The sequence below is a fragment of the Haliotis cracherodii genome, unplaced genomic scaffold (genome assembly GCF_022045235.1).
Source record: "Haliotis cracherodii isolate W230 unplaced genomic scaffold, xgHalCrac1.p SCAF_8, whole genome shotgun sequence".
NCBI classification, from domain to species: domain Eukaryota; kingdom Metazoa; phylum Mollusca; class Gastropoda; order Lepetellida; family Haliotidae; genus Haliotis; species Haliotis cracherodii.
Window position 1 is genome coordinate 59710834 of NW_027266341.1, and position 12681 is coordinate 59723514.

The window sequence follows — 12681 nt, forward strand, 5'->3', positions numbered from 1 at the left end:
AATGTGGGAGGAAAGCCCGAAGTGATGCAGGTCTCAGACGTTTACCACTTCGGTGAAACCCACGAGCATGGGTATGGTGCTGACAAACCTAGAAACATAATCGGGATGAACCGGGATTCGACCCCACAACCATAGGTTTCTGGCGTGCCCAAGGGACGCAACTCTGCACAGCGAATCGCGGCGCCTCAGACGACTGGGACACCCGTGCCCCCGCTGATACAAGGAGACAAGAGCGTGTTTACGTTTCTCACACATTTCATCACATTAAGACCAGCTTTCGTGTAAGGCGCACTCATCACCCCTGAATTGCTGCTTAGGCCCGTCTCGGAAGCTTAGCCGCTGTCGCCGCTGGGGAAATACATATTATTATCACTGACGTTTGCAATCGCCACTGTATTTTTGTATTTGACACTGACCACTGCCATCACATTATGTACTTTCATTGAATAATGTACTACGGCTTTATTGCGTACTGCCTTTGTAATTGCTGTGCGGTAATTTGTATTGATTTATAGACCTAGTGAATTTTGTAATACAGTTATTGATTGTATACCATTTGTTGGTTGTTTGTTGGTTTCGCACTTAATTCTTTTAAGTACATATTTCTGGCTTAACATAAGTTTTCAATTTGGGAATCGAAACGTAACCTGTTATTACTGTATGTGTTACAGTTATCTGTTATGACTGTATGTGTTACAGCTATATATTATGACTCTATGTGTTACAGCTATCTGTTATGACTGTATGTAATACATCTATCTATTATGCCTGTATATGTTACAACTATCTCTTATGACGGTATCTGTTACATGTATATGTTATGACCCTATCTGTTACAGCTATATGTGACGACTGTATGTGTTGCAGCAGTGTGTTATGACTGTATTTTATACCTATCTGTTATGACTCTATCTGTAACAGCTATCTGTTATTTCGCTATGTGTTACAGCTATCTGTTATGACTCTATCTGTTACAGCTATCTGTCATGACTCTATCTATTACAGGTATATGTTATCATTCTTTGTGTCAAAGCTACCTGTCATGACTCTATGTGTTACAGCCATCTGTTATAACGGTATCTGTTACAACTATCTGTTATGACTGTATGTGTTACAGCTATTTGTGACGACTGTATGTGTTACAGCTATATATTATGACTCTATGTGTTACAGCTATCTGTTATGACTGTATGTAATACAGCTATCTATTATGGCTGTATATGTTACAACTATCTCTTATGACGGTATCTGTTACAGGTATATGTTATGACCCTATGTGTTATAGCTATGTGTTATGACTGTCTGTGTCGAAGCTATCTGTTATGACTGTATTTGTTACAGCTATCTGTCATGACTCTATCTATTACAGGTATATGTTATGACTCTATTTGTTACAGCTATCTGTTATGCCTCTATGTGTTACAGCTATCTGTTATGCCTCTATGTGTTATAGCTATGTGTTATGACTGTCTGTGTCAAAGCTATCTGTTATGACTGTATTTGTTACAGCTATATGTCATGACTCTATCTATTACAGGTATATGTTATGACTGTATGTGTTACAGCTATGTGTTATGACTCTTTGTGTTACAGCTATCTTTTATGGATGTATATGTTACAACTATCTCTTATGACGGTATCTGTTACAGCTATATGTGACGACTGTATGTTTTGCAGCTGTGTGTTATGCCTGTATTTTATACCTATCTGTTATGACTGTATGTGTAACAGCTATCTGTTATTTCTCCGTGTGTTACAGCTATCTGTTATGTCTCTATCTGTTACAGCTATCTGTCATGAATCTATCTATTACAGGTATATGTTATCATTCTATGTGTCAAAGCTATCTGTTATGACGATATATGTTACGACTATCTGTCATGACTCTATGTGTTACAGCCATCTGTTATAATGGCATCTGTTACAACTATCTGTTATGACTGTATGTGTTACAGCTATCTCTGATGACTGTATATATTACAGCTATATGTTATGACTGTCTGTGTTAAAGCTATCTGTTATGACTGTATGTTTTACAGCTATCTGTTATGACTGTGTTACATGTATCTGGTATGACTGTGTTACAGCTGTCGTGGATGATTATATGTGTTACAGCTTACACTTATGACTGTTTATTTTACAGCTCTCTGTTATGACATTATATATTACAGCTTTCTGTTATGACTGTATATGTTACAGCTATCTGTTATGACTGTGTATGTTACAGTTCTCTGTTATGACTGTGTATGTTACAGCTATCTGTTATGACCGTATTTGTTACAGCTATATGTTATGACTGTGTATGTTACAGCTATCTATCAAGACTGTATGTTACAGCTATCTGTTATGACCGTATTTGTTACAGCTCTCTGTTATGACTGTGTATGTTACAGCTATCTATCAAGACTGTATGTTACAGCTATGTTATGACCGTATTTGTTACAGCTCTCTGTTATGACCGTATTTGTTACAGCTATATGTTATGACTGTGTATGTTACAGCTATCTATCAAGACTGTATGTTACAGCTATGTTATGACCGTATTTGTTACAGCTCTCTGTTATGACCGTATTTGTTACAGCTATATGTTATGACTGTGTATGTTACAGCTATCTATCAAGACTGTATGTTACAGCTATGTTATGACCGTATTTGTTACAGCTCTCTGTTATGACCGTATTTGTTACAGCTATATGTTATGACTGTGTATGTTACAGCTATCTATCAAGACTGTATGTTACAGCTATGTTATGACCGTATTTGTTACAGCTCTCTGTTATGACTGTGTATGTTACAGCTATCTGTCAAGACTACAACTATCTGTTATGACTGTGTAGTTGTCTGTACCAAAGGTTTTTGACATGTCCAAGGGTTGCAACACTGCAGTAACCACACGCTATAAACCCTTAACGTATATCAATGTCATGGAAACTTAAAGAACTGAAGTAGAAATACTGTGGACGGCCTTACACTGTAAATGTACAGTGGACATCTTTAGTAATGACCTAATATCCAAGTAGCTAACCCTACAACAGGCGAGTGGGTTCTGCTCCCGTTTGTACTGACGAATATGAAGTGTACCCTTGTGGCAGCTTTACCTGAAATCCAGTAAGTAACATCAAGTGTTTGGCGTACATCTTTCTCAGTTTGGACATTCCTTCTCTCGACAATGTCGCATTTATCTGCAGCAGAAAATGTTATCCTATTTTGTGAAACAAGTGTAAATCTTGTCGATTCATAAGAGTTGAATGGTTTATTACTTCATATCTACATGACACATACTGTAACAAATACTGCCTTCATGGATCGATTATTAAACAAAAGTGAATGAAAGCATGATTTATTTAATAAACGTCAAAGCGTATGCTGTTATTAAACCAGTGGATGACAAAATACACAAGATCGACGCCGCCATGATGTGATGACCCACGCTGTCATGACGTGATGACCCACGCCGCCATAACGTGATTAACCACGCGGGCGTGACGTGATAATCTACGTTATAACCTACAGAGCGGCGTTAAACTCATCTATTAAAACCTCATTTAAGTCGACTCTTGCGACACGTGTTATAGACGGGATCCACTGTGTCCCGTAAAGAGGAGCGAAACGAGGAGAAGGAGTATATGTTGACCACTGTCTATTAATAAAAACTAAATTATAAAAAATATATCAGTACTTACGTCAACAGCAGCGTGAAAAAAATACTTTTCAAAAGAAACGTCCTCACGGTTAGTTAGAAAAAAACCTCTCACATCCTGTAGAGATGTGATCTTCAGTACACACATTCGCTCTTTGTGGAAAAAATATAAAATTAATCACCTGAGCATGAATGACGGGATGTCTCCTGGTTTGTGTCAGAAGGAACGCGGCGTCAGCTAATGTCCGTGTAAGGAGGAAGAGGATGACAGCGTCCCGCGCGGGGTTCCGAATAACCTCTGATTTTACTTATACTGTGTTCACGAGAAGAAACATTGTTTCCCGTATTACTTAAAAAGGGATCAGAGTCTTAAAACTATTGGTATTATAAGATCGTCGGTCGCGAAACTACCGTTTAACAAATCTTAGGACATTCGTCTGTCGCAGCTCATGAGCTCTAAGTTACTGCCTTGAGGAAGGGCTGATTTGTTAGTTGGAATGTGTATGTGGCGGAGGCAGGAAGTAACATTCGGTTGGACTTTATTGTGGTCGACAAATTCCACAACAGATCTAAGTAAAAGTTAGATGAAACGTGAGTAAACGATTGCGTTCACAGCAATCATTTTGATCATTTTGATCATCGAGTGAGTGAGTGATTATTGCTTAACGCCGCAAGACAATATTGCAGGTATTAGCGGCGAGTAAAGTGGAGTGAAAATAATGAAGTGTACAGATGAAGAAGAGCACTTGTTCCTGCGATTAATACAAGGAGTAGTCTCTCCACACAACTACTTCAAAGTGACACCGATACATCAACACTTGCATGGATAACGACACGTGTACAGTGATACAGCAACACTTGCATGGATAACGACACGTGTACAGTGATACCAGAAACACTTGCATGGATAACGACACGTGTAGAGTGATACTAGAAACACCTGTATAGATAACGACACGTGTACAGTGATACCAGAAACACTTGCATGGATAACGACACGTGTACAGTGATACCAGAAACACTTGCATGGATAACGACACGTGTACAGTGATACCAGCAACACTTGTATAGATAACGACACGTGTACAGTGGTACAAGCAGAACTTGTATGGACGACAACACGTGTACAGTGATACAAGCAGCACTTGTATGGACGACAACACGAGTACAGTGATACAAGCAGCACGTGCATGGATGACGACATGTGTACAGTGATACCAACAGCACTCGCACAATGATGACGACATGTGTAAGTGATACAAGCAACACTTGAATGGATGACGACACGTGTACAGTGATACAAGCAACACTTGAATAGATGACGACAAGTGTACAGTGATACAAGCAACACTTGAATAGATGACGACACGTGTACAGTGATACAAGCAACACTTGAATAGATGACGACATGTGTACAGTGATACAAGCAACACTTGCATGGATGACGACACGTGTAAGTGATACAAGCAACACGTGCATGGATGACGACACGTGTACAGTGATACCAGCAACACTTGCATGGATGACGACACGTGTAAGTGATACAAGCAACACGTGCATGGATGACGACACGTGTACAGTGATACCAGCAACACTTGTATGGATGAAGACATGTGTACAGTGATACCAGCAACACTTGTATGGATGAAGACACGTGTACAGTGATACCAGTAACACTTGTATAGATAACGACACGTGTACAGTGATACCAACAACACTTGTATGGATGACGACACGTGTACAGTGATACAGCAACACTTGTATGGATGACGACACGTGTACAGTGATACCAGTAACACTTGTATGGATGACGACACGTGTACAGTGATACCAACAACACTTGCATGGATGACGACACGTGTACAGTGATACCAGCAACACTTGTATGGATGACGACACGTGTACAGTGATACCAGCAACACTTGTATGGATGACGACACGTGTACAGTGATACGAACAACACTTGCATGGATGACGACACGTGTACAATGATACCAGTAACACTTGCATGGATGAGGACACGTGTACAGTGATACCAGCAACGCTTGTATAGATAACGACACGTGTACAGTGATACGAGCAACACTTGTATGGAAAAACGACACGTGTACAATGATACCAACAACACTTGCATGGATGACGACACGTGTACAGTGATACCAACAACACTTGCATGGATGACGACACGTGTACAGTGATACCAGAAACACTTGCATGGATAACAACACGTGTACAGTGATACAGCAACACTTGCATGGATGACGACACGTGTACAGTGATACCAGAAACACTTGCATGGATGACGACACGTGTACAGTGATACCAGCAACACTTGTATAGATAACGACACGTGTACAGTGATACCAGAAACACTTGCATGGATGACGACATGTGTACAGTGATACCAGAAACACTTGCATGGATGACGACACGTGTACAGTGATACCAGAAACACTTGTATAGATAACGGCACGTGTACAGTGATACCAGAAACACTTGCATGGATGACGACATGTGTACAGTGATACCAGAAACACTTGCATGGATGACGACACGTGTACAGTGATACCAGAAACACTTGTATAGATAACGACACGTGTACAGTGATACCAACAACACTTGCATGGATGACGACACGTGTACAGTGATACCAGAAACACTTGTATAGATAACGACACGTGTACAGTGATACCAACAACACTTGCATGGATGACGACACGTGTACAGTGATACCAGAAACACTTGTATAGATAACGACACGTGTACAGTGATACCAGAAACACTTGTATAGATAACGACACGTGTACAGTGATACCAACAAAACTTGCATGGATAACGACACGTGTACAGTGATACCAGAAACACTTGTATAGATAACGACATGTGTACAGTGATACAAGCAACACGTGCATGGATGACGACATGTGTACAATGTTACAAGCAACACTTGTATGGATGACGACACGTGTACAGTGATACCAACAACACTTGTATGGATGAGGACACGTGTACAATGATACCAGTAACACTTGTATGGATGACGACACGTGTACAGTGATACGAACAACACTTGCATGGATGACGACACGTGTACAATGATACCAGTAACACTTGCATGGATGAGGACACGTGTACAGTGATACCAGCAACGCTTGTATAGATAACGACACGTGTACAGTGATACGAGCAACACTTGTATGGAAAAACGACACGTGTACAATGATACCAACAACACTTGCATGGATGAGGACACGTGTACAGTGATACCAACAACACTTGCATGGATGACGACACGTGTACAGTGATACCAGAAACACTTGCATGGATAACAACACGTGTACAGTGATACAGCAACACTTGCATGGATGACGACACGTGTACAGTGATACCAGAAACACTTGCATGGATGACGACACGTGTACAGTGATACCAGCAACACTTGTATAGATAACGACACGTGTACAGTGATACCAGAAACACTTGCATGGATGACGACATGTGTACAGTGATACCAGAAACACTTGCATGGATGACGACACGTGTACAGTGATACCAGAAACACTTGTATAGATAACGACACGTGTACAGTGATACCAGAAACACTTGCATGGATGACGACATGTGTACAGTGATACCAGAAACACTTGCATGGATGACGACACGTGTACAGTGATACCAGAAACACTTGTATAGATAACGACACGTGTACAGTGATACCAACAACACTTGCATGGATGACGACACGTGTACAGTGATACCAGAAACACTTGTATAGATAACGACACGTGTACAGTGATACCAACAACACTTGCATGGATGACGACACGTGTACAGTGATACCAGAAACACTTGTATAGATAACGACACGTGTACAGTGATACCAGAAACACTTGTATAGATAACGACACGTGTACAGTGATACCAACAAAACTTGCATGGATAACGACACGTGTACAGTGATACCAGAAACACTTGTATAGATAACGACATGTGTACAGTGATACAAGCAACACGTGCATGGATGACGACATGTGTACAATGTTACAAGCAACACTTGTATGGATGACGACACGTGTACAGTGATACCAACAACACTTGTATGGATGAGGACACGTGTACAATGATACCAGTAACACGTGAATGGATGACGACACGTGTACAATGATACCAGTAACACGTGCACGACGACGTTGGCTGAACTTGGTCAGTCGCTGCTAGAGGAGCTGGACAGACTCCCTCCAATCGCCATTTGGAGACTCATACGCAGCATTATTCGTCGAGTAAATGAATGGTTGACAAATTGTGGCGGTATTAGGCCCCACTAGTCCAAAAACGTCAACTTTTATATTTCCCATCTTACCCCTCTCGTCCAGCAAAATCGTTGGCGGTCATAATAATATATACTGCCATACTTTACTACCGGTTGTTATTTGTTCCCAATTCGTTCATTGTTATCATACAATTATTACTAGAAACTAATCTCTTACAATTTTTGAAATTTGAAAGTATTTCCGAGACTCCCCTACTTTGTTTGAAGAGTATATACATACACGCACTTCAGACTGCACTGGGGGCGGTCGGGTAGCCTAGTGGTTAGAGCGTTCGTTCGTCACGCCGAAGACCCGGGTTCGATTCCCGACATGGGTACAATGTGTGAAGCTCATTTCTGGTGTCCCCCGCCGTGATATTGCTGGAATATTGCTAAAAGCGGCGTTAAACCATACTCACTCACTCACTCACTCAGACTGCACTGAACGATGCAAATAGGGGTTACTAATGTATCTGGGTAAATACACGCAAACACAGGTAAATTATGTTACTGGGGTAAATAAACGTAAATACAGGTACAAAATGTTACTTCGGTAAATACGGGCAAGGGGACGGAGACAACTCACAACCCACAAGACTTTTAAGACACAAGTCACAAGACTGTATGACATACCACACCCTCCATAAGACTGTATGACACAACTCACAAGACTGTATGACATACCACACCCTCCATAAGACTGTATGAAAGAACTCACAAGACTGTATGACATAACACACACTCCATAAGACTGTATGACACAACTCACAAGACTGTATGACATAACACACCCTCAATAAGACTGTATGACACAACTCACAAGACTGTATGACATACCACACCCTCCTTAAGACTGTATGACACAACTCACAAGACTGTATGATACAACACACACCCCACGAGACTGTATGACACAACAACCCTCCACAAGAGAGTATGACACAACACACCCTCCACATCTGAACTGGAAACCTAACCTCTACCCTCATGTACCTGAGACCTCCACCAGGTATATATCTGTATGTTACCTGAGACCTCCACCAGGTGTAAATGTGTATGTTATTTGAGACCTCCACCAGGTATATATGTATATGTTACCTGAGACCTCCGCCAGGTATATATGTGTATCTTACCTGGGACCGCCACCAGGTATATATGTGTATGTTACCTGAGACCTCCGCCAGGTATATATGTGTATCTTACCTGGGACCGCCACCAGGTATATATGTGTATGTTACCTGAGACCTCCACAAGGTATATATGTATATGTTCCCTGAGACCTCCACCAGGTATATTTGTGTATCTTACCTGGGACCGCCACAAGGTATATATACTGAACCAAATTAAAAACTTCACAATCCTAAAATTTTAACATTTTGATCAGTTATCATTGTGGGCCCTTATTGTGTATTGAAACATTAATGGCCACGTATTGTCTTCAGATAACACCCGTTTTTGTGCAGGTGAATCGATGAAAATCATGTGCACAGCACATTTTTCTTTTATTAAAACTGATGACCTTAAAAAATAGACTGATGGCTTAACAAGCAGTGCTGTTTCTGAAAGTTTAATTTCTTCTTATATTTCTTGCTTTGTAAGTATTTATCATAAACATTTGTTATCGAATGAACGAAACAATCTTCTCAAACTTTATGCACTTTGTGTACCTTTTGTGGTTGTCACGTCACACTAAATCAGTTTTAGAGTCACATCCCATCAATAAAGCAACACTACTTTCATATATCATAGCCATAAAACTCAGTATGCAATGCGTAAGCAACGAAGATTAGCGATTTACAAATGTGGTCCCACTTTACTTGCATCCCTTCTCACACCACTAGTGTCGCTTTGGTAATGATCTTAAGCTTAAAGGGATGGGCGTTAATGACATCCATGCTGGAGACACCCACACATTTCACTGATTTGATGAACATCCTGGAGTCTTGCTTCTTTCATCTCCACAACATAGGGAGCATACAACATCAACTGACAACAGAAGCTGTCCATCTCATGGCTAGACCCTCGGTGATGTCAGTGATTGATTTCCGCAGCAGTCTAAAGGGCAACATCGCAACAAAAACAGCGTATGCAGAACACAGCGTATGCAGGCCAATGCTGGCCGGAGGATGTACTTTTAATTCATGTCATATTTGCAATGTTACCGATTTTATGCATCCAGTGACACGTTGATAAAATATTTTTCTTCTTCTTCTTCTTCTTCTTCTGTTTTGGTCGGCTATGCTATCTGGGGCCGGGTAGCAGTATCTGCCTTAGGCCAGCAGTGGCAGCTTGTTTTGGCAGCGTGATAACGTTTCTTATAATTAAATATGCTACCACGGTCGGGCAGCGGTAGCAGCTAATCGCCATTGGCAACGGTAGCTTTTTCAAGTACTTAACTAGCAACTTAGTAACCTACTAGCACCTGCACACCCTCGGCCATTTAATACACACATCCAGTTTAGTAGTCCATGCCACACCTTTGACTTATCACGCGATAATTACCTCTGACCACCGCATATGTACACATCTAAAGGTCAGTCGGTTCAACACACGTATTCTCGTTATACCACTGGTATACATCGGGGTATGTGTTCCTATTATTGTCAATGTCTAAGAGTTTCCTGCACATGTCACACATGGGTTCTGATATATACTGTGAATGTGTGTATATGAAGGTTGGAGTAGGTTTGTAGGTAAACGTTTCATCCACTGCCATATACTCATCCTTCCTTTTTAAAAAGCTGATGTATTCATTTTTATTTTCGTGTAGCCGTTTCAAGTATGCTGCCAGATCTTTCACATTTTTATAGTCATCCGTATTTATAAACGTTCCTTTCGGGAGACTTTTTAAAAACTGGCGCCCCCCTCGTGCTATAAGAATCACATCTTTGTTATACATGTGGAAAAACTTTTCGGTAATGTAGTCGTCACACAGAGAGTTTTCAAAGGAGAGATAAAATGAATAATTGCTGGACGCCAAGTTTTCGCAGGTTTCTGTTCCATCTTTACTTCTGTTCCCGCATTTCTTCCCACAGTCTCCAAATGTATCTACCTGAATACCTTGCTCTACCAGTCGCTTGGCAAACACTTTGCGCTTGCTTTCACATGAACAGTGGCTCACGACCCAACCGGCCATTTTAGTTTTACTCTCAGCTATTTTACGGTAATCCTTTTTGGTCAGTTTCGGATTTTTAAGGATAATTCCGTATGGCATCCATACATCGGAATCTCGTCTGTAGGTGCATGTCCAGTTAAAGGAAGACTTCCATTTGTCCATTCTGTACACTCTTGACTTGACGTGAACTGGAGATTCTTGGGCGAAAAATACCCATGTCTGGTCTGGGTATCTGATCGGTTTATTGTCAGGTCGGATTTTAAAATGAACATCAAATACAACTGCATCTGCTCTAGATATCAGTTTCACGTCCGATGTTTCCCGACAGTTTAAATCTGGACAGTTCTTCAAGGGACGTAACTCTCCTTTGTGGGTGGGTGGGACATAATTTGGTCGCAAATACCACAGTATCAATTTAGTTGTATTCTTCTCAAAACGTATGGTATTACGAGGGAAACCTGACCTGGAGTTTGATGTTGTGTTCAACGAATCCGAAGTGAAGGCAGACCCGGATACTGCGTCAGCAGACTCAAGATGGATAATCATTTTGGCCGTGTTGGAGATGTTGACCTTCCCTTCCATCGGGGCCATCTTTGTCATGCCAGGAGACATTGACTTTCTTCCTAACATTAAGGAAACCAACAAACCAGCGACTGACACAACGAGAAATATAAAAGCAGTCTTTTTTCCGGGTGTGCTGGAGCTTTTCATCTGGAAATGGAAAAATAGTTACATTTATTGCAAGGATAAGAATAAGAATACGATTAACTTAAGTCTACGTTTATATTCTGTTCGAAGTTTGTCTTTGATATGGACATTCTGGAGTTTTCTCTAACCTGCATTCCTAAATACGTACAGGCCTGACCTTTCACAAGATGGACAATAACTCCTCCAAGTAAACTGACCGATCCCTAGTATCCCGGTATCGGTGGTTGTACAAGATGTTTGCTTTTGAGGCTGCTTCACAACTAGGTCTAGTATACCTCGATATGCTTCTGTCTGCTTCACAACTAGGTCTAGTATACCTCGGTATGCTTCTGTCTCCTTTACAACTAGATCTAGTTTACCTCGGTGTGCTGTTATCTGCTTGACAACTGGTCTAGTTTACCTCGGTATGCTACTATCTGCTTGATAACTGGTCTAGTATACCTCGGTATGCTGTTATCTGCTTGACAACTAAGTCTAGTATACCTCGATATGCTACTATCTGCTTGACAACTGGTCTACTATACCTCGGTGTGCTTTTATCTGCTTGACAGCTAGGTCTAGTATACCTCGATATGCTACTATCTGCTTGACAACTGGTCTAGATTACCTTGGTGTGCTGTTATCTGCTTGACAACTGGTCTAGTTTACCTCGGTGTGCTGTTATCTGCTTCACAACTAGGTCTAGTATACCTCGGTACACACTCTCTGCTTCAGAACTAGGTCTAGTATAGCTAGGTATGCTACTATCTGCTTTACAACTAGGTCTAGTATACCTCAGTATGCTACTATCTGCTTGACAACTAGGTCTAGTATACCTCGGTATACTACTCTCTGCTTCACAACTTGGTCTAGTATACCTCGGTATGCTTCTGTCTGCTTCACAACTAGGTCTAGTATACCTCGATATGC

General features: G+C 41.1%; 1 protein-coding gene across 1 annotated transcript; it reads right to left on the bottom strand.

Annotated features, from left to right (window-relative positions):
- Positions 1–10476: 10476 nt before the first annotated feature.
- On the bottom strand, positions 10477–11775 carry LOC139450672 (alpha-(1,3)-fucosyltransferase fut-5-like). The gene has a single exon (XM_071232470.1). It carries the CDS (start codon positions 11773–11775, stop codon positions 10477–10479), a length of 1299 nt encoding a protein of 432 aa, XP_071088571.1.
- Positions 11776–12681: the final 906 nt, after the last annotated feature.

Excerpts from the sequence above, each read along its gene's own strand:
- LOC139450672 (XM_071232470.1), bottom strand. The coding sequence starts at position 11,775 with ATGAAAAGCTCCAGCACACCCGGAAAAAAGACTGCTTTTATATTTCTC.